The sequence below is a fragment of the Zonotrichia leucophrys genome, chromosome 5 (assembly GCF_028769735.1).
Source record: "Zonotrichia leucophrys gambelii isolate GWCS_2022_RI chromosome 5, RI_Zleu_2.0, whole genome shotgun sequence".
NCBI lineage: Eukaryota > Metazoa > Chordata > Aves > Passeriformes > Passerellidae > Zonotrichia > Zonotrichia leucophrys.
Window position 1 is genome coordinate 53,272,598 of NC_088175.1, and position 26,854 is coordinate 53,299,451.

Consider the following 26,854-nt stretch of genomic DNA (forward strand, 5'->3'; position numbering starts at 1 on the left):
AGGCTGGATGGGGCCTTGAGCAACCCGATCTAGTGGAAGGTGCCCGTGCCCATGGCAGGGGGGATCGGACTGGATGATCTTCGAGGTCCCTTTCAATCCAAAGCACTCCGCGATGCCATCATACGATTCCATTCAGGCCTGCGGTGACTTCTCGATGGGGAATGCCCGGGTCTTTGGGAAGCTCTGACATACAGACACATAAAGAGGCGGTGGCTCGGCGCTCCCCGCCGCGGGGGGAGGCGGCCGGGCGCGGGGAGCGGCGTCAGCGCCCGGTGCCGGTGCCAGGGCGGGCGGGCGGCCCCACAAAGCGCCCTACAATGGGGCGGCTGCCGGGCTCCATCTTGGCGGCGGCGGCGGCCCCGGAGCCCGCGGCTGGCGGCGCTTCCCCTCCGCGGGAACAACATGGCCCCGCCCCGGTTCCTCCAACAAAGCGCCAGCGCTTCGCTCCACCGAGGAACCGGCCTCCCCCGTACCCGACACCGCCACCCCGCCCGTCCCCGCCTTCAGCCCCCCCACCCCGCCCCGGTGGCGGCTACCGCCCCCCGCCACGCTCCGCTCCCGCCGCCGCGCTTCCCCCTCGGGCCGCGGCCGCCCGTCCGCGAGTCACAGACCTCCTTCCTCCTCCTCCTCCTCCTCTTCCTCCTGCTGCTCCCGCTCCCCCCGCCGGCGCTGCTGGCGGCGGCCCCGGCGGCCCCTCCGCCGCGGCCTCCCTGCCCCCGGCCACGGAGCCCGTGAGCCCCAGTGCGCTGGCGGGGGAGGAGCATCCTGGGAACGCGCAGCCCGACATGGGTCCGGCGGCCGCGCAGCCCCCGCCGCCGCCCGCAGCTCCGCCCGCCGCCCGCCGCTGAGCGGGAGCGGAGCGCAGGGGGCCGCACGGGGCCGCGGCGCTGCCCGCCCCGGATGAGGCGCCGCTCCCCCCCCGCCCCGCTCGGTCCCCGCCGCCCTCAAAAGCGCAGGGCCCCCGCGGAGCCCCCGCGGCCCCGATGATGGACAGGAACTACCCCGCGACCCCCGGCTTCGCCGAGCCCCTGGCCCCGGGCACCGCGCCGCCCGCCGCCTCCTGGGCCTACGAGCGCGGCGCCGGCAGCCTCAAGCCCAGGTGAGGAGGGTCCGCAGTGGCACGAAAGGCCGGGGGCCGCGCCGGGGCCTGGCCGAGGGCGGCCGAGGGGGCCCCGGCGGCGGGGCAGGGCAGGGCGGGGGGCGAGCGGGGCCCGGCGGCCCCGGGGAGGCCGGGCCGGGCGGGGCGGCGGAGGCCGCGTCCCGGCGGGCGGGCGGGGGGCGGCGGCGGCGCGGGCTCCCCGCTGTCCCCGGCGGCCCGCGGCGCTGGCGGCGGCGCTGGCGGCGGGGCGGGCGGTCTCTCCGCCCCGGAGGCTCGCGTCGGGCTGCGGCGCGGGTTCAAGAGTTCACGCGTCCCTGGCCGGCTCCCGGAGCGAAGCGGGGCCGCGGGCACCGGCGCTGCCCGGCCGAACAATGCTGCCCGCCGGGGCATCGGGCCGGCCGCGCCGCGCCGGCATCCCCCGCGCCCGTCCGTTTCTCCGCCGGTGTGCGCTCCGCTGAGCCCGGCGAAGCTCTTCGCTCTTAAGCGCTGCTCCGGGGCGTGCGGAGCCTCCTCCTCTCAGCCAAAACTTGTCTGGAGCGATTCAGTCCCGCGGAGAGTTCTGCAAAGTTCCGGGAAGTGCGGGGAAAATACGGGATATCTTATTGGCTTCGGGTTGCTTTTTGATTGTGTAACTCTGCCAACTAAAAGGAGTATTCTCTAGGCGATGAGATTTTCGTTATCGCCTGCCTTTTATGTCTCTCGCTTGATTTATCTGCAGTTCCCATCTCGACGGCGTTTAAAGGTAAAAGAGAATCTCGGGCTAAAAATATCCCGTCGAAATAGGTGCGCTGATAGATGACTTTGCACTTGTTTCTGAAAGTGGTCAGACATGTCTGATAAGATTAATAGATTATCAGGTCAGAAGGACTGTTGCAATCATCTAGTCTGACCTCTTCATAATGCAGGCCATAGAACTTTTCTTTTCCCCCCCAATCTGTGTTTGAAAATAGAGTTTACATTTTAGAAGGTGTAGTTAAAAATTTCCCATGAGCCAAAATTCAGCGCAGTTCTTGGTAAAGTATACAAGTGACTGATTTATGTTGTATTTTTGATATGAAGAGGGCTGTCTTTAGTTTCTGGCCACTGGGTCTTGTTTATAGCCTCATCCACGCTGAAAATATGTCAAGTATGAATTCTTATGAATTCTAATTAATTTCTTGCTTTACTTATTTTTCTTAATAAAAATAACATAATCTTTTGAAGTTTGTTGCCAGAGATTTTTTTTCTTTTTTCTCTTTACTTTAGTTATTCTCCCAGATTTCTTTCAGATTTCCTCCAAGTTGTCAATTTCCCTTCCTGGTTTGTGCACGTTGCATTTGAGATGCAGTGAGAAGATCTCAGGAGCTCCCTGGGATGTGAGTGAGGCTGTACATTCCCTGTTTCACAGAGAATTGCAGCTTTTTGGCCTTGCCCCGTCAAGCTCTTTAGCCAGTTTCTCTGAGGAGCTGCCTGCATGGCAAAGTAAGGTCTCCATATAATTCTTTCCAATTTTTCTTCCTGACCACTGAAGTGCTTTTGGTCGTGTTGCTATGTTGATTTCAGTGGAAGTCAGTGACCTGTCCTTTCTGTGTTGCTTTTGCCAGCTCTCATCACCTCTTGAGGGTCATGCCAGCTGTTTGGAGGTGATTTGGATTTCCCAGGTCATTTAAGAATAGATAGTGCAGAAGCAGAACTTGGATTTTACAGGATTTTCTTTTTTGATATTTAAAATAATCCCCTGGTTTTACAACACATCTTGCAAATTCTTTTTAATCGCTACCGTGTTAATGCAGTCTTAAATGTACATTTTGGGAATTCTTTAGAAGCAATGGCATGGAGAAAAATCCCAAGACAAGTACCATGCAGAAGCTCATTAGATCACTGCCTGCTGCCTATACCAGTCAAATTAGTATTATTGGATCCCTGTATGATATGGCAGTATTTATACTATGCTTCAGGAAACAACGTGGAGAAAACTTTGTTTTAGTTCTTTGAAATTTCATCTCCACATTCTATACATGGCGACAAATGATGCATTTAAAAATTTTTGGTTGAAGCATTTAAACTTTTTCTTTAACTGTACAAAGAACAGGGAAAATACTGAATAATGAATCCTATTTTGTGCTTGAAATTCTCCTGAACTAGCTTCTTTGGGTTCATGTCATTTTAACAAGAATTAACATAGCCTGTCTTTGGCCAGATTTAAAGATTTGAACCTTGTTGGACACGGAAATGAGTAGAGTCTGGGCTTTAGGTGCTTGTGAGTCTTTGTATGGATGGAGCTGCTGAGGAATGGGGCTGGAAGAGTCATTCCTGTCACTGCCAAGGCTTGCAGCAGCCTGGAAGGAAATTGTGGAGGTATATGGAATATGCTGTCCATGCCTTCGACTTGTGTTACAGATCACATCACATTTTTCACAGTGGTGTTTCTGATTGCGGTTGACAGGTAGTCATCTTAACAGCTGAAGCTGCATTAGCCTGATGTTAAATTAAAAAATGTGTGTCATGTTCATCTGGTACTTGCTTGAAAAGAATTCAGCCTTTAGGTGATACAGATGACAATATTTCATTCAAATCTCATAGTTATGCTCTTGCAGGCTGTGTCGTGGCAGGTTTTGTTCCCTTTGTGTGGAGAGCCATGTTCACAGTCTCAGCTCATCAAAATGATTTCTCCTCCCTACAAGCATTGCTCCTGTCTTCCTGTGCTTCACTTCAGCCATCTGGTTTTTATCCTGCTTCTTATTTCTTGCAGGCACTGTTTTGTCTGTGCAATGCCTCTATTCTTATCAACTCAAAGGAAATGTGTGGTGAAGTGTTGCAAAGACATTTCTACCAGGCCTGCAGTGACATAACTCTTGCCATGGAATAGGAGATGGTGGATTGGGATGGAAGCTGATGGAAATCACTGGCATCCCTCTGGTACCTAAGCAGGGACACACTGGGATACTGCAGCCTGGTAGGAGGGGCTGAGGGGATGCTCCTGACCCCCAGACCCCTTACACAGCCTGTCAGCATCAGAAGGAATTGCTGCTGGTTCTAGGAGTGCACTGCCACTTTTGGCCTTTTACTATAGTGTCAGAAAACCCCACCTCTGTGCTTAAACCCTCTTTTGGCCAAAAGCTCTCTTGCTCAGCAGATAAGGTGTGCCATGCTTACTTGCTGCTTGCTCAGGAATTATTGAGTATTCAGAAACCAGCTGATGTGTAATAGTGTGAGAAACTGTTGTAATTGCTTGGAAGGAGATGTGGAGACACCTGATAATGGATGAGGTTTCTGGTTGAGTTTCTCTGACTTGGGGGTACTCATTTAAAAAAAGATTTTTACTAGTGGAAAGATCTCACTGTTCTTGTTCTGTTTTTACCACAGCTCTAAGACTCAAATCTGCTACATGTGATTAAAAGTCAATCACTATTACTTTGTTGTTGATTTAAATTTTATGGTGATTGCCATAGTCTCTGATGTTCCTTTATGTCTGTATCCATCTCTGTGCTACCCAAGCATATGGGATTTTATGTCATTTAATTCAATATGGTTCTTTACAACAGATAGCACTGGCATTGTTAGTGTGGCCTGTAACAGCTAATCTAAGATAAAGAGTTAGTTCCTGTGATAGTTCATTTGCAAACTTACATAAATGGGAGACTTACACTTTTATGATAAATGGTTATGATGGGTTTTTAAACTCATTTTTGCATAGCTGTCAAACTAATGCTTATTGTAACAGCTGTGTGATAATTGTGTTTTAGTTAAGGCTCAATTTTAAATTCTAATGGGTTTTTGCATAGCTATAGGAACTCTGTAAGTGCAGAGTATTTTAGAAAAGATGAGAACACTTTCTTTCATCAAATGAAATTGTTCTGAAAGGTGAAACCAATGTTTATTGTTAAACACATTCTACAGAAAGTTCCCTATGGCGTAGTATTTCAAGTGTGTGCTCATAATCTGGAAATATACTTAAAAATTTTGTATTAAAAGGCACAGAAACATTAAATAAATTTTAAAAACATATAAAAAGGTAGGTCACTTTTAAAATCTTACCAAAACTTTCTGTCATAGTTTATATCTGAAACATTTATACATGCAAAATAAACACAGGTAGTCCATGGCATAGTGCAGATACCTTACAGGGACTTGCTGGCTTTTGTTTGGCTTCCTTTCTTTTTGGTTTTTTTTTACCTGCATTCAGCACACACTGAAATCACAGCTGTGGGAAGGTCAAAGATTGGCTGAACAGAAGCTGAATGCATTCTTGCTCTGTGTCCCACAGCTTTTCCCTGGTGCAGATGCGTGGTCATCTTGCAAAACCTTGGCTGAAGTTTCAAAATGAGCCAGCCAGGCTTGTTTGGATTTAGATGCTGCTTACCTGTGTGAGATTTAATGCCAGCTTTACGTGGAAGATTTCAAGCAGTGTGTGTCATTCTGCTGCAGTGGGAAATGGTGATAAAGAATTATCTGCAGAAGGAGTGAGCTGAGACTGAGTGTGAGGGTGCAGCTACCTGAGAAGGCTGAACTGGCTGCTCAGGCTCACTGCTGCTGGAAGGGGCTCCCTTCCTCTTCCCTTGTCTTTGTCTGGTGTTTGTGTAACTGCACAGGGAGCTGGTCCTGTTTGTCAATCCATGAGAAAACCCTCCTGGCTGAAACAGTGAATGGCTTGAGCTGGATGTCTGTGCTGGAGGGCTGGGAGCCAGAGGTGGCACCTGGGGACAAGCCGGGAGCAGAGCTGTGTGGCCTTGGCAGGGATTCTGGCCAGTGGTTCTGGACAGGGTTTGGATGGGCTCAGTCTTGCCGTGTCACTGTCACTGATGAGCATCCCACAGAAATTGTGCTGCCTGCTTCCCTGGCAGGAAGGAGTGCTTGGTGTCTGTCAGCTGGGTGCCACATCTGTGCTCAGATCACCCACAGTGACATTTCAGATGGGAGCCCTTTCCCATGGAGCCAACATCCTCCACACAGGGTACAGAATACATTGTTCTGCAAGCAGGCCACTTGTATCCCACCACCTATGCAAAAACTGTTTCAGTCCCATGTGCGTATTTTGCCTTTCATCCTGTTAACTGTAATCATAGGTGTGTTTACCTTACCCCAACAGAGAGCAACCTTTTCACCTTGTTTCTTCTGCACTTTTGCCCACCTTTTATTTTTTTCTTGGAGTTGCTGCTGATTCTGGCATAAAGCTGTCATAGGAAGGAGGCTGTTTTTAGAAAAATCCTTGTTCCTGTCAGGAAAAAAGCACCTATGCCTGAACTATAGTAATTCTAAACAATACTTGGGCTCTTATAGAGTGGGTGTATTTTGCATGGATATCTTTGTTATATTTTCACAAATTTGCATGTCAAGAAGTTGCTTTGCATGGTGAGTGCCTATTCCATACATTAAACAAACAAAGACAAGACAAACCAAAACAAAAACCAGTCAAAAGGCAGTACATTAATAGTCTCACTTCAAACTTTCCTTAGCAGCCTTAACTGTGACAAAAATAACTTTGAGCAGCATGCAGAGTTCAGCCTTTCCAGCACAGCATTTCTTGCTGTACCATGCAAGTGGCAGAGAAAAGAAAATTCTTTGAATTTTTAAGCAAAGAGAAATACTTTCTGAGAGGACAGAGTGCATGGTTATTGAGTACTAGATTTATTTGTCTCACTGGGCAGATTTCATAGGTTTTAGGTTTACTTCTGCTTGCTATTCTGTCATTCTTACATGACTTCTTTTGTTTCATTGCCCTGGACAGACCTGGGGCTAAGTGGACACTTAAATTCTTTAGAGCCTCCTCAGCACCTCTCTGATGATGCTACAAAACGAGGCAGGGAGCTCTTATTCCTGGATTTCTGCACACTTGAAAGTTTCTTGTTCCAAAACAATTCAGCAAGAACCTACATATGTTTAGACAAGCTTTTACTTTCCCATATTGCTTTTCTTGTTTTTCATCTTCCTTCTACATGCCTACCTGTGTTGCTTGCTTAGGACTTGGAAAAGTGCATCCAATTATGCTCAGCAGGAAGAAGGCACCCTTAGGCATCCTTATCTTGGAGAAATAGTGTTTACACAGCAGGATACTGAGGAGCATTTATTCCTTAATAATCCTGCACGAGTTCTACTTGGGGCAGCCACACAGCTAGATTTCATTGGAGAGATCCCTCCTTTTTCAGCTGCAGAAGAGTTGGAGGGCTCCAGTCCTTCATTCAGCATTCCAGATGTCTGGCAAGCTGTTCTGAGAGCTTTTGGTCACCCAGAACGTGCCAGACAAAGGGTCAGAGGCTGGGCCAGGCTGAGTGTGCCAGGCTGTGCTGCACCTTCCATGCTGCCCTTTTTCCTGCCCAGGAAATCCCTCTCAGAAATATGGCAGCTTGGTGTTTCACACCACATCCTGTTTACTTTCTCTGGTCTTCGTGTCAAAAATTCCAGTGCTAGACAGTGAATAATCCTTCAATCCCCATGCTCGGCCCATTTCAGGATGTTCTGCTGAGTCTGCCAAGAACAGGATTTCCAATAAGTTTTTCTTGAATCTGAACATTTGTTCATTTGCTGTGCAAAGAGTGATTGTAGAAAGCCAACTCCTCCCTGCTCTGAGCTCAGCCATGTGCTAACCACCTTCAGCTGCTGGCACTGGTGAGCTGGAGTTTGCTGATAGTCAGCACCACTGGAAAGAGATGGGATTTTCATCTTTTCCCCTTTAAAAACCTCCCTTTTGTTATTGTTTTTAAGTTTTTTCATCAATTAAAGGATATTTTTTTTAGTTCATGTGTGTATGCTGTTTTGATCTGGATTAATACTTGGTTTTGTTTAGACGTGATCATCATGAAAGCTCAAATCACTATCAAGGACATATTCAATGAATTTGTTTAATATAGTGTCATTTTTCCTATCTCAAAGGAAATGCCATGTGGCTGTAACTGTATTTCTACAGTTTGGAACAATGGTTGAAACATTCACAAGCAACTGGGTTCATCTGGTATTTTCAGCCCAATAGTGACTTGTGGCAAATGAAATGATAGCCAGGGTCCCCTTTGTAAGGTTAAAAATGTAGATTTAAACCTGGTCTAGGATGAGGAGAGCACTTGTGAAGAGGCATAAGAGCTAAATTCAAGAGCTATGCTAATTTTCCTTATAAACTTGGTTAATAACACCCTGTGGTGCTTCCTTTAACATAAAGGACTCTTTGCTGCTGTGTTTTATGATGAACTGTGTTGTTAACATGTTAGATCTTTCCTGGGCACACCTCCTAAATTGGGATGGAAGTGGTGTTAGTCATAGGGAAACTTCTTGTTATGAGTCTGAAGGAGCTCATGTGAGCTGCTTAGCCCTTGTGGTGTGTTGTGGGGTGTGGAAAAAACACCGTGCTGGCCACGTGGATGTGCTGGGAGGCTTGGAGCCCATCCAATGGCCCCGGGTTTTTGGCTGTAGGGTGGCAGGATGTGTGATCTCAGATGTGGTCACTGAGCAGCTGCCCCGTTCTGGCCATGGCTCTGCGCCATGAGCCCACTGCTCTTCACAGGGGTGCATTTGAACTGCACCAAACCTGGAGAAACTGCCTTATTTCAGTACTGGGGACTCAGTGGTGAGGGCTGTAAATCAGAGTGGTTGTTCCTTGTGCCTGGCTTTCCCTAGACTGAAGCACAAAGTATTCCATGGGTGGTGTGGAACTGCAAAGTGCTTCAAGGTTTGGTGATGAAGGGAACCCACTGACAGCGTAAGATGGCTCTGTCAGTGTACAGCACACATGTATCTGCACTTCTCACCTATTTTTGTGACAAAAAGCTCAGCTTCAGCATCATCCTTTCCATAGAAATGGGAGATAAAGGGCTTAGTAAGAAATGGGGTATCAAGTATTCCTGTAGTACCCTAAAGGTAAGACTCAAGCTGGCCACAAAATGCAATGCTGTGATAACTGGGAGGATGAGGGTTGAAAAGCATTTCAATAGGTAAAATGAGTTGTGATTTTATTAAGGCTCTGATGTGGCTAACCCACATCTTGAGCTAATGCTCTGCTGATTTTTATATATTGAAATAAGATTTTGTTATTAAAAGTAATGGAATCTTTTTGTGTGTATCTCAGCTGTAATAGAGGATTATGCTGTGTGTTCAACCACTAGTACTGGAATGATCTAGAGAAGAGTTTTGAATATGCCCCAAGTACACTTTTGGCAACAGAATAGCATCACATATCAGAGAAAAAGTGTTAGATTTCCATTTACTGTCTGTTACACAAACCTCTTGAAATTGTAAGTAAAACTCTAGGAGAGAAGTTGTTTTTAAATTTAATTTTTAAAATCACAGCTATTCTCTTTATGCTGGGTAAAGCAAAATTTCTTTCACAGAAGGAAGGTAAGAGAAGAGAAATAAATGTAGTGACAAAATAATCCAGTGTCTCAAAAGGCAAGAAAATAAGATTGCAGATCTTAGAGTGGTGGAAGCTAACAGGCCATAATGGGACTCCTGTTTCTGCAGGCACTGATGGAGTAGAAGCTGTCAGGGAAGATGTATGAATCCCCAAAGCACTGCTTGGCAAACAAATGTCTTAAAATTATTTCTGACACTGCATTATAATGCAAATTGGGAGGAATGTGTTACAGTGTCTGTTTAAATGATACTGTCTTAATAAGGACATCAAAGTTAGTCTTGAATATTCAGAGCAGGAAAGCACTGAAAGCTCCTTTCCAGACCTTGAAATCTTCAAACAAGCATCAGGAGGTTTAGACTGACATTGTAGAGTAGTTTAATTTTAGTTTCTGTTTTGGTTAAGTTACAAAGTTGTTTTTTTTTGTCAAAGCCAAGAGAAGCGGTTCCAAACTTACCAGTTCTGATTTAAAAAAATAAATTATTTTGTTATATAGACGGCATTTCAGCCATAAATAACCTCATAAAGAAAGCTGGTTTAGGTTGCATGCATTAAAAAATGACATAAAGTAGTTTGTCCAGTCACTTAGTAGTAATTGGAGTTGAAGTTTATAAATAGCTTGTTTTATCTGAATATTAGTTTTCACATACATATTTTCAAGACAGAGTTTAACTGATTTTTTTTTTTTTAACAGAATTATATTGTCTTTGTTGTTAAGAACTCTGCAGGTTACTTAATCGACAAGCCGGCACTTGCACTCAGGTATTGAAGTCCCAGTAAGACTATTTTGGCTTTCCTGTTTTTCATTTTTAAAAGGATCAAGCATAAGGAGTTCAGACACATTAACATGGGAATAAAAGGGAGATGGCCCTTTTGTGCCATAAAATCTCTTTATTTCCTTAAGAGGTGATATATATTCAGGTGAAGAATCACAGGAACAGTGTGAATTTTGCTTATTGAGGCAGCTCCCTTCATGTAATTTTCTACCTCAAAATCTATTTCTTAGAAGCTCCTTATCTCTGCTCCTAGAAAGCGAGGAAGTAATGAGAGTTTCCTCTCCCAAGTACCTCCAGGCAATCCTTGGCCCACATTGTGGCAGTCTCAGCCACGCTCTTGGTGGCTCTGCCTTGGAGTTGAAGGGGAAAATTAACATTATAGCTTCATTTTTAATGAAAGAGTGGAGGGTGATTGCCTTTGGTGTGGTAGGATGGGAAATATTCTATACTGGGTATGTAGTGTGTAATTGCATTAAAAGGGAGAATGTGCCATAACCAACAGACACTGGAGCTTGTCAGTAAAATGCTGCTCCTCTGTGCTTTACTGACTTCCCTCAGTGCTGCAGTCTCATTCTGTATTTGCCATCTTTACAAAAGTATCAACCTTGAAGAATAATGTTAATAATACTTAAAAATATCAATATCTATTTTTGCTTGCTATAATAGAAGAACAGGCCAGGCAAATGCTAAAGATGTATGCTGTTCTTAAAAGAATGCATTATGTACCTTGAGCTGTTAGTTTGAGATGATTTTCTTTTGATTTTTCAGCAGTGGACTTTATTTTTCAAGTAGCAATTTTTTTTTCTTTTTGTTTCTTGTAGTGTGGGGCAAACATATCTGTGTGCAGACAATCTCTGTGTTTTTAAATACAGTTACAAAATAATTCCACTCCTTTTCCTTCTCCCCCCTCTTCAGTCTCAGATCTAGGTTTAAAGGCATAAAACTGATTTCTGGGCTGAACAGATGAATGGGGATCAATTCAGCATCACAGAGTCACCCCAGGACACATGGACACTGATCTGGATTGTTAAATATTCTTTCTCTTTTTGCTAATATGATGTTAAGGTTTGTCTTGTATAATCTAAAGAGAGGATCAAGGGAATTAGATGCAGGGAGTAGGCTGGTTTCCCATTTTTCTTGAACCTGCCAACATTTTCAGGCTTCAACCCAAATTTGTGTTTGCACTGTCTTCCCCCTCCCTCCAGTATGTCTGTGGCTGGGAAATAGAAGTGAAAAATCACATGTTGTATACATTTAAGAAATATTTTGCACTGAAATGGGTTTCTGGGCTGAGAAGGCATTTGTTTTCCATTGGAATTAATTATTGAGACATTCTCCATTTCTGTTTTCTGTTGTTTTTAAGGGCTTTCTGTGCTTTTAAACTTCCATAAGTGTGTTGGACAGGAGTGACTTGCTGTTACTAATGGTATTGAACTTTCTTCCTGGGCAACTCCCTCCTCTGCTTCTTAGGGTCATGGCTTTTTAAAAATATTTCTGGATTGAACTAATCTACCTGTAACATTGCTTTTAAATTTTAATTTTATTCTGAGCTGCAGATAACCCCTGGGTGCTGAATTACATTCTAGCTTGACTGTAGCAAACAGGGAATTCTTGCTGTTACAATGAGCAGCTGAAGGGCCATCTACCCTCCTTTTCATCCGTATTAAATTCAAGTGAAATTTTCAAATAATGCTCTTCCATTCTTTCTCCAGGAGATGTTTGAGTAAAGGCAAAATGACAAAGAGAAGTATTTAAGGAAAGTAATAAACATTGTATCTAATATTAAAGCTATTATTCTAATTATATATTATAATATCTATTCTGTATATACTGTACATTCTAATATTTAATATTCAAGCTATTAAATATTAATCCTAACTATGTACTTGCCAGCAGGTAATACAACCTGGAACTGCATTTTACACATCTAAAATCAAATCCAGTGGACAAAAAGAGATGTAAGCTGTGTGTCAGTTTCTGTATCTTATATCTTGGATGACATTTTTGATATTTAGGAGTGCATTTGTCAGTTTTGTGGCTTTGCTTTCTGTTTTTGAGTGGAATTTGCTATAGCACAGCTGAATAGCTGGTTGGAGAGAGCCTCCTTTGCTAAGTGTCTGAGCTTTGGGATAGCGAGGGAAGTTTGAGATTTCCCCTATTTCACATATATCTCAAGTAAGATAAAATGCCAAGTGTGATTTTAAAGGTATTCTCTTGCCAGTATGAGGCTATCACTGTTCTTTTTAATCTCCTTTGTGGTGATTTCATTAGAAGGGGGCTGTGCAGAGTCATCTTCTCACAGGAGCTCTTGTTTTCAGTGAGGCAAAAATGAGATCAAATTTCTGCTGTGCCTCAGATCCGATGCCTTGTGTGCACGCTGGCTTGGTGGCTTTTGTTGTTTGGGCTTGGTTGTTTTGGTGTCAGGCTTGTGCTGGGGCACTGAGTTCCCTGTGCACCCTCTTGTCTTGTGGGTGTCCAGGTTCGCTTTGAGCACAGCTCTGGGATTTCATCTGGGGGTTTCTGTGGAAGTTTTCCTTCCTGTGAGAGGCAGGAGGTACAAGTGCCTAAGGACAAGGGATTGCACCCTCTGGTCTGCTTTCCATGGAAGCATTGTGTTTCCCTGGTACTTGAATGATTGTTGTTACTAAACTAAACATAACCCAAAAAACCCCCCAGAAAGCACCAAATCAAAATAATCAGTCAATCAGCCTTAAAAATTGATGAGCTGTAATGAGGATTTACCCAGAAAATAAAGTAGAAAAATGAAAAAAATTTGCTTAATACCTAATAAAAGGAGTATCATTACATGGAAAGGGGAAAAAAATACTTATGCAAAGTGCTTCTTTTCTGTTTCTGTATTTTATTCTGTATGGATGCCTAGGAGAGCATGGTTATTTGAAGAAAGTAAAAGAAATAAAAGTACTTACTTGTATGTCCAGTGTTTATTGCAGCTAAATTTTGCTTCCATGTAAAAATGAGACTTCAATGTGAGTGTGAAGTTGGGAAATGCATCCCTCACTTGTGTGAAGCTTAAACCTGATAATTGCCTTGGCACCTGAGGAGGGTGGTGAGTGCAGTGGGGCCGGATAACCTTTTGCAGATGGAGACCTGAATTTGTATGAAACGATTGGATTGAAGAATGCTTTGAAAAGAAATGATCGTGAGAATAGCAATGCAAACAGATGTGTGAAGGGTCCATTCCTGACAGGTTTAATCTGGGCTAACAAAAAGGAATTGTAAATCAAGGTTGAGGTATTTTAGTAACAATGAGGTGCAATGATTGTACAGTTTTCTTCCAGAAATTTTACTGGAGAAGTAAAAATCTTTTATTAGCCCAGCTGATGCAGTTGAAAAAAAATCAGATTAATACTTGAATCATTTAACTTCCATTGTCATACACACTTTTTCATTGCATTATTACAGCAATGACAAATAATAACAAGGATATGTCTTACATTTAATTTTAGAGTAATATTTATCTTTTCAATGAAAAATACTTTAGGGGAACTCTTTTCCAAATTTGCGTGTCAAATTAATATTATTTCCTAGCAGTAATCACTCCATTGTGCCATTCCCTATGACAGTGGGAGTGGGAAATGACTGTGATAATCAGAGATAAGGGCCAAGTGCTTTTGGAGCAGAGCATAACAAAGTACCGAGTAATGGGAATGTTCCTTCAGTAGCTTATCTGACATTTCAGGACAAGTAACAACTTGCACAACTGTAACAAACTTCCAAACAAGAGCATGCAGAGCTTGCTAGCCATGAGGGTGTTTGCCATGCTGGATGTATTTTTGATATGTGAATTACATGCTGTGTAAATTCATCTGTTTAGAAGTTCAGTTTTATGAAAAGAAACCTTAAGGCAGTAATCTCTCAGATTGCAGTGCTTGTTTAGGATAAGCTTATGTAAACTGAAGGCATATATGCAAGGCTTTTTGAGATAAGAATCTACATTCCAGCAAGCAGTAATTATACAATAAACAATTAACTGTTCAAATAAATACAGTGTTTTTTATTGAAAGACAGATTCATTTTTGAGGTTGCGGTTGCATTAACTATGAGCTGGGAGTTTGTATTTAAAAAAACAAAAAAGCACCATCATATACTTAGAGTGTTCTAAGATGCCCAGCATTACTAGAATTTTGAGCATTACTAGAATTTTGAGGTTCTAGTAATTAACAGTGTTTCTGAGTGCTGATGTCTAGAGGTTATTTTGTATCCCAGTGCTAATTCTAGCACCCTCCTTGTTACAAAGTCTTTGTCCAAGTTTGTTTTACAAGTTACTTTTATCTTCCAGAGGATTCTGCCTCTGGTCTGCAGCCTCGTGTTATGGTGTCTCGTGGTATTTGTGTGTACTGTGCCTGCCCTTTACAAAAAAAAGGTGTTTATTGTACAGGAGTGAAGAAGGGAGAAATTAATCACAGTCTTGAACAATCAGAATAAATAGAAATTTAAAATAAACAAACAACAAAAACCCAAACAAACAAAAAAAACCTCGCAACACATTTTTTAATTATCAGGTGATTAATTAAAGTTCATCCACTTTTTGCTGATGACTTTCTGCTTTTACAATTAAAGAGGAGGAATGAGGTGAAATTGCTTGATATACTGTCCTGGGTTTGGGTCCTGCTGCATCTGGAAGAGCTTTTGGTGCCAAGCATAGCCCCAGTTACCTGGACACCACCAAAGTGCCTCTCACCTGAAAACACAGAATGGGAAAAGGAAGCTGTGCTGCTGCAGGACTTTAGAGTTTGCCTTTAAAATGTGTATGAAAGGCACACACACTTTTATATAGGTAAAAGCATTAGGTAAACTTGCAAGAAAACCTAAATACAACCTATTGCTGTTGCAGGAAAGTTTCCACAACCTCAATATTTTTGTAAGTGAAGGTAATTCTTGTGAGCAATCTGCCATGCTTCAGTTTAGAAACTTATTTTCTCATGTAGTGCTTTTTTATTTCTTAAAAAGACCTGAAGAAAGCTTCATGTCCCTGAAGTTCTCTGTTTGGGGTTTTTTTCCCCAGCTGTGCATGTTTGTTCCGAAACTCTAAACTACTTTAACTTAAAAATTTTTCTTGTGAAAATACTTGTACTTCAATTGTCTTTATTACTTGCATAATGTTTTATTTGCAGAACACTGTTGCAATTTTTTTTTTTGGGTCTGGAAATAATAGAAATTGTTTAATGCTGTAAATAAAAAAATAATCTACAGTGTCATGCAATCATGTCTGCCAGTTGTCCATAGCAGTGATGCAAATAGTTAGATTTCAGTCAGCATATAATAGAAATCAGTTGCTGATGCATAGAGTTGAACTGCACAAAGATCTGTCCTCTACAGCATAAGCACAGGGATCTGCTGACTCTGAATTTAGGTTTGGCAATTCTCTAAATTGCAATTACTGCTGTGAAAGGTGTTAAAGTGCTAGACAATGAGCCCAACTGAGAAAAGCAGTAGCTGAGGTTCTTTGTTTTTTCAAAGGATTTTGGTTCATTCTTTAGGCTTGTGCTGTAGCCTGGCATGCTGACTATAGAGCATTGCTGAAGTGGAAAATCCATCCCCTGACAGTGCATCTCAGGCAGGAAAATCCTGCACAGACAGGACTTGCTGCTCATGATGTGTGCAGGTCACAATGCTCTAAGAGGCTCATCTGCCTCTTACTGAAAATGAAGCAAAGCCAGCAGTGTTGCCAATTTTTATATTATTTGGTGTCTTCTATAAAAGCTTCCCATGATGTCATGATTCCTGGCATGGAGAGTTTAATTTTCCCTGGTGCAGAGTGCCTGCCCCTCATCCCCAGGGGTGAAAGATAAGGGAAGTCTCCCTTGGAGCAGGCAGCAGGGAGGGCTGTGGCTTTCCTTGTTTGGGTTCTTTTGGCATTTGTTTACGCTTGAATTTTGAATTTGAAGCAGTTTCACGTGTGCACTGGAGTAAGTAGCAGCTACCCATAAGCCTGGTGTCCAAAAGCAAGAAAGGAAACAGGTAGATGGTTACTTGGTCATGCTGGCTTTCATTTTCTTCTATTTGACAGGTGGTATGCAGAGCTGAGTCTGGGGAAGCTTGAAAGTTTGGGGTTTGTTTTGCTTCTCCCTCTGTTTTCTGCTTTTTAAACTGGAAATCATTAGGGCTTTTGGCAAGCTCCTAAGGTTGCTTGGTGTTTAGATTGCATTTATTTCTTTTCTGCATTATTGGTTTTGCATGGACCCAGACAATCTATATTTTATGTGTGCTTCCATTAAGCCTGATTTAAACATCATGTTAATTTAGGTGACTCACTTAAAAATGTTAAATAAAAGCTGGGAATCATTAACTTGCATTTAATGCTAGGAGGTCTGAAGATGGATTTGTCACTTGGTAGTGCTTTCACTGTCAATTCTATTAAATTGTACCAAAAGTACCAAAACCTTTTTGAAAACTATTGCTCCTGCAGCTTCCCAGTCATTTCAGCCTTTTAATTGAGGTCCTGTAAGTTTCAATGGAATTAAAAATGGAAATGTTAAAGTGGGCATGTATTCATAGTTATCTGCTTTGCAGACTTGCTATCAGTAAATCATTACAAAAAGTGCCCAGTGAGTGTTTCTTACAGCTGAACTCTGTCTTTCTGACCTAGTCCTTTATAAACTTTTATGTGGTCAGCTTTGATTTTTGTAAGATTTTTCCCCACCCTAAACCCTTTGGCTTTTTAGGTTTCAATTGTACATTTTTAATCTGCTTAACATTTTTTGTGATATTCTAGCAGAACTAGATCTGTCTGGTCTTGGGCTTTTGTTTCCCTGTATTTCTGTAACTTTTTGGCTTGTGATTGATACTTCATAACTGTTCTTTATTTCTGTAGGTGTACATTTTGTTAATAATGTTTAATTTCTTCCTTAGTTTAAGCTATGGAGGAGGACATTCATCACATTCAGAAACAGACCTTCACAGACAGACATACACAGCTTCTCATCAGCTTCCTGGATACTCAACTACCCAACATCCTGCTGGTAACTGTCCTTATCATGAGAATACTGCTAAAATAGCTACAGAAGAAAAAGGAAAAACAAACCAACTGTAATGTGATTTAGATTAAAGTCAATGAATTTTTATATAATCAAAGGGAGTTTGTCACGTAAGCGGTGGCAACTGGTATTAGAAAAGCTGAGTGTGTAGCAGGAAGTTAACAGTTGTTAGCTTTTTATCAAAAAGTTGTAAATAGAAAGGAAAATATAAAGGGAGGTTATGCTTGGTATCTTGTTTTTTGAAACAGCTGTACTTATTTGTTAGAATACAGCTTTTCAGGATTTGGCCTATGTATGAGGGCAAACGTCGTGTGCCTTCGAGCCAGTGGCAGAAATGCAAAACAAAAAAGCAAACAGCAGAACTGATGGGAGCTGGAGCATTGTGCTGCTGTACTGCCATGTGCACACTGAGACCCTGCTGGGGAAAAGTTAAAATCCATTGAAAATGTAGCAGTGGCTTAGGCTGTGTGACAGCTGCATTGGGGTCTGTCTTTGATCCTGATGATACCCTCTCTCTGGATCCCCCAGAAGATGGGGCTTGACCTCTTCACGCTCACTTTGCAACACAGCTTCCAAAGAAAGGTGTTTGAGCTCATGCACTGAGTCTGTATCTCCTGGCCAGGTCCTTGATCAGGGTGATGGAGGGCTGGAATTGCAGCCTGGACATAATCTCAGTTCCTCACAGCTCTGGATCTCACCAGGGCTTCCCATTGAGCCCTCTGCTATGGAAAGGTCTGAGCAATGGGAAACACATGGAGGTGTTTGCTGAAACAGGGAATGCAAATCCAAACTTCCATAAGCTGCCCAAAAGGGAGAAACTGGATATAGAAAAGTTGGACATGCTTCAGGAGGAATTCTCAATGTTTAACCAAGTGAAAATAGAAGAGTGAATCTTCAGCTAAGGGTGTACCTAAGTACTGTTATAAGCATCATATTTGACATACATTTAATAATAGGTTTTAAAATGTGTACTGAAGTTTCAATTTACAGTTGTAACACTGCATAACAGCTAAAGACAGAAAAATCAATGTACTTTATTTTCTAATGTTTCATAAGGTGGGGGTTTTTAGTGAATTATGAACATATATCTGTTATTTGATTTTGCTTCTTTGAAGTTCATCTGAATTATCTGTTTTGTTTCATTTCTCTCTGCTGTCATCCAGGTCTTTCAGGAATATTTGATACCAGTATGCACAGTGCTGGAGGTAACACTAAGGAAACTTCTTCAGTTATGAATTTTCTCTCTGCTATTGAGTCTCGTACTGCTCAGGCAGTCTCTTCAGGATCTACCCTTTTACCACAATTCAGGGCTCCTTCCTGGCAGACAGGTGAACATTTTCTCTTTAAATAAATTTTATCATTGTTATATTGGATGTTTGGGAGAATTTTAAACAAAAATATTCTGACTGGAAAGGCTGCATGTTTACTACTTCTTTTGCATCTCCATATTTAACAATTTCAAAATCAATGAAATTATCTCAGCAAAGAATTTAAATGAACAGAAGTTCTGGTTGTTTAGAAGGAATTTAGATACATAGGATATTATTCTGTCTGAAGAGTCAAATTTATATCCCCAGCTTTGTTTGGAATTAGTCTCACTAACACTTTAAGCATTTTCAGGCACACTACCTATTCCTCCTAGCAAATCTTTCACTCTCAAACTCTGTTCCCTATGACAGTTTTTCTGTGCTATTAGTACTAAAATCTATGGGTAGCTTTGGCCCCTTTGTACACAGAAGTAATGGGCAAGGTGTTCTCAAAAAGAAGGTCTGAGGTGCATGTCAGATAGAAATAAGGGATCTAATTTACAACTGAACAAATGTGCCATCTCTTTTGGCAGACTGGCTGCCTTCCACAAACCTCCCCCATCTGTCAAGCCTTCTGTGCAGGGCAGGAAACTGCAGATTTTGAGCTTGCTGTAGACAGTCACACCAAGATAAGTGTTGCTGCTGCATCTGTGGGTAGCTTCAAGTTCTGGTTAATCTTCTGGAGTGATTGTGCAGCTGTGCAGTGAATTGGATCTATTCACTGATCTAGCAGAAAATGTTTGAGTGGCTTTTTTCCTTTGGTGGGATGGATTTCCTCTGTATCAGCAGGCTGATCTGTGTCTCAGTGCAGCTGTGTGATTGCTGCTCTGATTTGGGGAGGAGGCACAAGGTAGCCAGAGTGGAGCAGTCCTTGTGTTGACAGTTTGCACTCGTTCTGTTCAGGGTAAGGTGCAGCTGCATTCTGTGAAGAGCTGCTCAAAAAGTTGAGACTAGAGACTGTGGCTTTTAACTCACTATTAAGAAAGGCATATATGTAGGAGCACAGATGAAGATGCACACTGGTAATCTGGCAAACAACCTTAGTATAAATCAGTTGTGAGTTTAGAGTTATGATGGCCCATCAGAATGTCAGCTGGGAAGAAATCATTTTCTCTTTGTCCTAGCATTTCTCCATTGCAGCCTGCCCAACAGTGAATTGTGGAGAAGGGGGAGACATGCTGTGGGTCAGGTTTGATGTTGGTACCAATGATTGGGAGACTTGTCAGTACTCATTACTAAGAGCTCATTAGTAAGCCCATTTTTCACTGTTGCCAGTTCTCTGAGCTTTCTGTTGTCCTTTAATACTTCTGCTGCTTTTCTGTGACCCTCGATCCTCCCAAGTGTCTATTGAGAGCTTTATCTTCACAAACTTCTTTGAGGGACAGCAAGAGCTCTTCACTCTGCAAAGCGACCTGTTTTCAGAAGGGTTTCTTTCTTTGGGGTTTTCTCCAAACCCCCCACTGCTGATTTTGCGGGGAAAAAAGAAGAACATTGTTGTATTTGTCCTTCCAAGTGTTCCTTTGATCTGTGTTATCAGGGTTCTGATTTCTTAGGGTTGTGAGAGTGTGTCTGTGCATGCAGCTTAGTCCTTTGCCATGCCTTTTTTCTGCTCCTGAACAAATATTAGAATATAAAGCCCAGCAGTTCTGCCATGGTAGTGCTCCTGTGACAGGCTCTTGTCTGGTTTAAGAAGTTAGAGGTATTTGGAATGGTTTTGATTTATGGAAGAAAAAGGTAAAATACAGGTTAGATGAGAAATGAACATCTGCAGTTTAAACAGGTTTAAATTTTACCCTTTCTTAGGGGCTTCCAGATGGCCCTTCCTTTGTGTTAGCAGTAGGGAGCAGTAAAGAGAACCCAGTTGAACATGATGTTGCAGTTTTTTAGAATGGGGGGAAAAGTGCATTAAAACACTGATTATGCTTTCTCACTCAGAAAGACCTTATTGTTGACTAAGGAAAAATACCTTGGCATTCCTTCACTATCACATCTCTTCATATCAGTTTGTCTTGGGCTGAAAGGGAGAAACAAAGAATTTATTTCTCAGCTTCACCTGAAACTTCAAAAGCAATTGTATGATTAAGTTGCAATCAGCTTAAGAAGACTTACTGTATTGTAAAGTGAAATATTTTTTTAACTGAAGTATTTGTTTCAAAACAAGCTTGATTTACTGAGAGTTTTTATTTGTTCTTGAATGATGCTAAGCTAAAAAGTGTTTTAAGAGTGCAAGAAGAATCTAAAAAGGTCAAGTCATTCCACTGATTTTAATTTTTTCTGATTTGCATACCCTGGTAAATTTCCCAGAGGAAAATGAATCCTTTGCAAAAATTTTAAGCTGCTCTGGGAATAAACTTGTCTTCTTTGCTTTTCTTGGTAGACTTTGGAAACAGTACACAAACTTCACCAGTGTCTGCAAGTTACAGGGTGAAAAGCAAGGTGAATGATTACAGGGTTACAGGGTGAATGATATGGATCACTGCTCTAAGCCTCAAAGCTTGCAAGGGAGTTTTATACTCCTGTTTCAGCTGGAGTAGTGTATTCTGTTGAGAAATCTTGTTTAAGCCAGGGTGTCATACCCATGGCTGGATGCAAATAAGAAATATGCTTTTCATTTGGATAGTTGTTACTGCACCATGCAGATAATTGCTGTCTGAGGATATTTGGGACTCTCACTTCAGAAAGCATACAAATTATATTTATTGCTTGTACTGAAAGTAAAACCCCTCCTTTAAGAAAATGAATTGCAGAGTGTATAGACCAGTAGCTGTCTCACTGTATGCTCTGAAATGTTTCCCATAAAGTGAGTTATAAAATTATTGGTGAGGGTAACTCCAGGAGATGGGATTGCTTCTTAAACTGTGTATGTATCACAACTGCTAAGGTCTAATTTTGCCTTTTTACTGTTTATTAAAGGTGGCTGGGGCTTTTGATCGGTTTAGTATGATCTTCTTTTTAAACTGAAATAAAAACTAGTAAAGAGCCTTCCATTTCAAAGCAGAATTAATCTTGTACAATTTTTTAATCAACAATTTGCATCTTTAGGATATGAGGTTTCAGCAATTCACTGCAGGTATAGAGTCTGACATTCTAAAAAAACTCCACATTTCCATTTTGAAAATTACCCATGATAAGTGCCTCCCTATGTATGTTTGGGTTTTTTAAAAGGGTGGTGACTCTAAAGAACATGATATTTGTAAATGCTGTAAGAGCTTGCAAGAAGAAATGCAATGTTGTTATTTTTAAAGCTCTCTTATGCTCCTTTTTCCTCCTTGTTTTGTTTTTGTTTTTTCCAGGTATGCATTCCTCGACAGCCACAGAACTATTTGTTACTGGAGCTTTGCCAACCTCTGGAACATTTCCACCAACCTCCGCTTTGTCAGCGTATCAGCATCCCAACACCTTCAGCAGCAGAAACTTTGCTACTACCCCTTCTCTTACCCTTCAAGACGCCACTTTCAGTGCTACATCCAACGGTCTCTTAAGTGCCCACGATCCTTTATTGCAGATTAAAACATCCCAAGGCACTGTTCCAACCGCTTTGACATTCGAGCGCCTGGGCAGCTCCGTTCTGAGTACCAGTGTGCCCCCCCAGTCATCAACATATCGTTCTGCTCAAGAATCTGCGCCCCATCTTTTGCAGCCTCAGTTCAGTTTGTTGCCTTCGACCCTTGGAGGAGCCCAGCAGGTGTCTCAGGCCTACAGCACATCTGTCTTCACTGGTTCCACTGCTTCCATGGACAGAGCACTTCAGCGAGAATGTAGTGTTATCAAACACCACCAGCGGCCTTCGAGTACTCAGTCTGTCCAGCCTCAGCTGAGTGTTTCACAGCATTCCTTACACAGCTATTTAACAAGTACGAGTGGAGTTAACTTTCAGGATACGTCTAGGCACTCGGCGTTATCCTGCAGTCCAGTTGCAGATGTTACTCAGGTGAGCAATGGAGGACCACAGCAGAAGACTTCTCAAGTCACAGTGGAACTCGCTCAGTCGTACACATCTGCAATTCCATCGCCTGGTTTTCCCTCTGCTTCCACTGCAAAAGTGAAAAACTGTTCCATGAAGCAGCCTCCGAGGTCAACAAAGACCCCCAAGCCTCAGAGTGTAGCTCCCACTGTGCAGACACAAAGCTATGCCAAAACTGCACAAAACCAGAGTTCTGTCATTACAGGCCAAGCACAGATCTATTCTACAGCACAGCTCCCCAGCCTCTTGTCCGTCAGTCAGTCCCAAAACTACGTTTCATGCCAGGCTCAGAATGTGCCACCTGTCAGCCACTCACAGGATTTCTCATCCAGTAAGGTTGAGAAGCTGCCCTCACTGTATAAAACATTGACTTTTTCTGGGCAATCACAAGCTATTACTTCTGACAGTCAGACTTTAAGTTACTCCTCAGAGGAACAGGTATTGACCTCAGTTCCAAATGAGAACTACTCTGGGCAAATGAGGGAACTCTCTTCAGTCAGCCAAGCTCAGAACTACTCTTCTAGTCACTCTCAGGGTTTATCTCCAGTTACCCAGTCCCAAGTTAATTTTTCATCTCAGTCACAAGTTTTAGCAGCTGTTAGTCCTTCAGAAAGCTATTCTTCAGGGCAGTCTTTAACATTAACGTCGCCTTCTCTTTCCTTTAACGCCTCTCCTCGGGTACAAACTCTTCCAGCCTCCAGCCCTAATCAAAGCTATATTTCTTTACATTCTTCTCAGAACTCTCAGTCACAAGAATCCTCCTCTCCACAGTCTCAAAAGTTTTTGCCATCTGTCCAGTCTCCTTTTGCATCCCCAGCTCACTCCCAGACGCTGCAGAACAACAGACCTTCCTCAGAAACAAAGTCCTATGTTAAAAGGAAGTCTGACTCTAACTTGTACGCCTCATCGAAGCAGGAGGAGGAGTTATCAATGCAGGACATGCAGGCATTGCAACAGCAAGCTGCTCTTGAATCTTCCACTCAAAGCCTGACAGAGGAGGAGATCAATGCTCAGGATGCGTCCTACAGGGTCTCAAAAGCAAATGACAGATACTCTCAAAGTGTAATCAGAAGCAACTCTCGTCTTGAGGATCAGGTTGTTGGACTTACTCTTCAAGGAACAAAAAAAGATGAAAGAATGGTCAGTTCTGTGGAACAGCTTTCCCAACACATTGGCCACATCAGCAGCCTAAGCCATGATATCAAAAAGACAACGAATTTAATGAGAACAACACAGGGAGCTGTGAGTGCTAAGGAGCTAAACCAGCAGCATTCCCTTATGCATAAGGTACATGACAGTAAAGCTCAAGAGCAGCAGGGCCAAGTCATTAGCACGCCACCACAGGTGCAGCCTCATGCTTTAAGACACGGTCATCAGCTGTGCCTGCCCAGCGCTCAGGTTCTGCTGGAGTCAACCTGTGACTTGCAGATCCTTCACCAGTCAATCCTGCAGTCGGGTTTAGGACAAGCAAAGGCATCACCACAAGTGCAAAGAATACAGAGTCCTCAGCAGGTGGCACATCCGTTCCTTCAGATGGATGGTCACATTGTTCAAAGCAATGGGGGTCATTCTCAGCAGCAGCTTCATAGTCAGAATTCAGAAGTAATGAAAATGGACATTTCTGAGTCTTCAAAACCACTACAGCAGCATTTGACAGCAAAAGATCATTTTACTCAGACAAATCAACATGATGCAAAAAATCAATTTGTTTCTCTTAGTTCGATATGCTTCCCAGAATCTATGCTTCTCAGCGATGAGAGGAATATATTATCCAACGTGGATGACATCTTAGCAGCAACAGCAGCAGCCTGTGGAGTGACACCATCTGACTTTGCCAAATCAGCCTCTAATGAGGAGGAAATCCAAACTGTTGAAAATAGTGAGGAGTCTAAAACGCAGTTCCGATCGTTGGATTCCAGACACGTGTCTTCTGTTTTCAGTGCCTCGCCTACTGTAGTTGGAAAGCCAGCAAGCAGAAATAATATTTCTCTGAATGGAGGCCAAATTACTCTAAATCTTACCCCAGTGTCAACAATACAGACAAAAGCTGTGAACCTGGATCAGCAGCACCTTGAGACTTCTGATCAGACTGCACCAATAAGAATGACCTCTCCCACCCTTGGTCCTGGTCAGGAGGAGCAGGAGGCTGTGCGAGTGAAGAAACAATCCAGCATCAGTCATGAGTCTGAAGAAGATAATGAAGCTTCTGTTGATGGTGCACTGAATGCAAGGGAGACAGAGTTTGTTTCAAGTGGTAGGAGCCTGAGTGAGGAAAGTGCTGCTTCAGAGAATGATTTCAGTGTGGGTGGTGATGATGGTACAGTGTCAGGTAACCAGTCAAAGGTTCCATTGCAGCCTCTGTCTGTGCCCCAAAGTTCAGATGGAACCATTAATAGAACTGAAGAAGAATGCCAAGATTTAACTCAAGGGAACCTTCAGAAGAAAAAAAGCAAAGGAAAAAGCCAAAACAAAAATGCTGCAGAAGATGACAGTGCAACTCAGAAACAGGTAAAAAGAAGTGGACAGTGTAAACGTCAAAATTCAAGAGGAAATGATGCATGTTTCACATACTCTTCTCCTGTTTCTGAAGGTTGTTATGATACTTACCAACATCAGGAAAGAATGAGGCAAAAAATTAAAGAAGTTGAAGAAAAACAGCCTGAAGTCAGAACAGGATTTATTGCATCTTTTTTAGACTTTCTGAAGTCTGGGCCTAGGCAACAGTTTTCCACTCCAGCTGTACGAATGCCAAACAGGACTAGGAGACCAGTCACACAAATAGTTCGTGCCCCTTGCCTGCAGCCCTCTGCAAAGCCTCAGCCAGCAGCAGCAGCACCTGTGCCTGCTGAGGTCAGTGGAGAAAGTCCAACCAAAAAAGCTGATGAGGAACTTAAGAAAAATTTAGAAACGCTGCCTTCATTTTCTTCCGATGAAGATGATTCCGTGGGTGGTAATCATGATCTTCAAAAGAGCATCTCTACTGCATTGTCAGCCCTGGATGAAACATCTGAGAAAAAGATCAAATCAGGTAAAAGGGTTACTACAGGTGCATATGTTGAAGGAGATTTTTGTAGCTGATGGGACAAAAAAAAAAAGAATAATTTTATCTCTCTTCAGGTAAAGGTTTTAATTTGATTTGGTTTTGACCACAATTAAGAATTTTCTTCAAAAGGTGTATTGACTATGGACTAAAATAGTGTTTTCCACAATTAGAAAATATGTAAATAAACTTTTTCATGCTACTTAAATAGGACTAATGCCAAAAAGTTATTTTAGCCTGGAGTTGGAATAATGTGTGTGTTCTCTTCGATTCTGGCTTGAAACACTAAATATGATTTTCATCTGGGAACATCAACAAAACATGTCACAGGTTCTAAACCTATTTTTAAAAAATTCTAGCAAGGGAATACATTAATAATTGCCATCAGCAGGTGATAAGCTCTTGCTAGGTAAACACCCATTTTCTGTGACAATGAAGTTGCACTGGATGCGTGTGTGAAAAAACTTTGGCTCTTGTAAACTGCACTCATTTATTTGTAAACTTCTCATGGTGCAAGGTAGGAGTTGTTTGAGCCATATTGATCAAGGGTGTTGTAGTTCCATGTTGATAGGTTACTAACAAAAGAACAAAACCTGGGAAGGGTTGGTTTGGGCAGGGAGGGGCAGGCAGCAACCACTGATCACAGCAGTAATTAGTTTTTCCCACACTTTGCAGTTTCAGTTGTGTTACATCCGTGCTGTACATCCATGTTCAGAGCTTTTAACTGAGGGTGTTTTGTTTTGAAGCATTTTCAGCATACAGAATGTTTTTGCCTGGACAGGTCTCTTCAGTAAAGATTTATATTTTTTTTTCCCCTCTGGTAAGCAATTAGAGACTATGCAGGCAATCACATAATTGTACTAATTCCAGAGAAATACCATTGTCTTCCAAAATAATCACAGGGAGAAATGAAACATTTCTTTAACTCTTCTCAGGATTCAGAACCCGTGACCTGTAAGCTGATTCTTAACAAGAGAGAATGAAGTAATGGTTTCCCTTTTTAGATTAAAGGAGAAAGGGAGAATTCTTTTTCTCTAGGTGTGACATGAAAAATACATAGCAAAATTAAACTTGAATTGTAATAATCACACCTAAGATACTGGGAAATCATTGCAGAATACATTGAGATGCTGAACAATGCTTTATCTTAATTACTATTCTGTTTTTTTCTGTGGCTATTTCTATGTAATTATGTTAAGTGCATGCATTTCAAAAAGGCTCTTACAGAGGATGAAGTTCCTTCTGTGTCTTTCACTTGAATATATATTTCAAACAAGAAAGCATTGATTGTTTTTCTTACCAGAAAGCTGAAATCTGGACAGTGCCAAGGCATGAGCCTCTTGCTGAATTTGTTAA

At 42.4% G+C, this 26,854-nt stretch overlaps 1 protein-coding gene across 2 annotated transcripts in view; it reads left to right on the forward strand.

Moving 5' to 3' along the window:
* The first annotated feature begins 659 nt into the window (after positions 1 to 659).
* Positions 660 to 26,854, forward strand: part of QSER1 (glutamine and serine rich 1) — a 41,750-nt gene continuing 15,555 nt past the window's right edge. The window contains exons 1-4 of one of the 2 annotated variants that reach the window (XM_064715641.1): positions 660 to 1,099; positions 17,063 to 17,172; positions 18,351 to 18,515; positions 21,788 to 25,486. In XM_064715641.1, the coding sequence (XP_064571711.1) occupies positions 984 to 1,099; positions 17,063 to 17,172; positions 18,351 to 18,515; positions 21,788 to 25,486 (4,090 nt within the window). In that variant the 5' untranslated portion in view covers positions 660 to 983. Of the gene's footprint in view, positions 1,100 to 1,726; positions 1,842 to 17,062; positions 17,173 to 18,350; positions 18,516 to 21,787; positions 25,487 to 26,854 lie in introns of those variants that run through there. The other variant, XM_064715642.1, reaches the window with a different exon arrangement.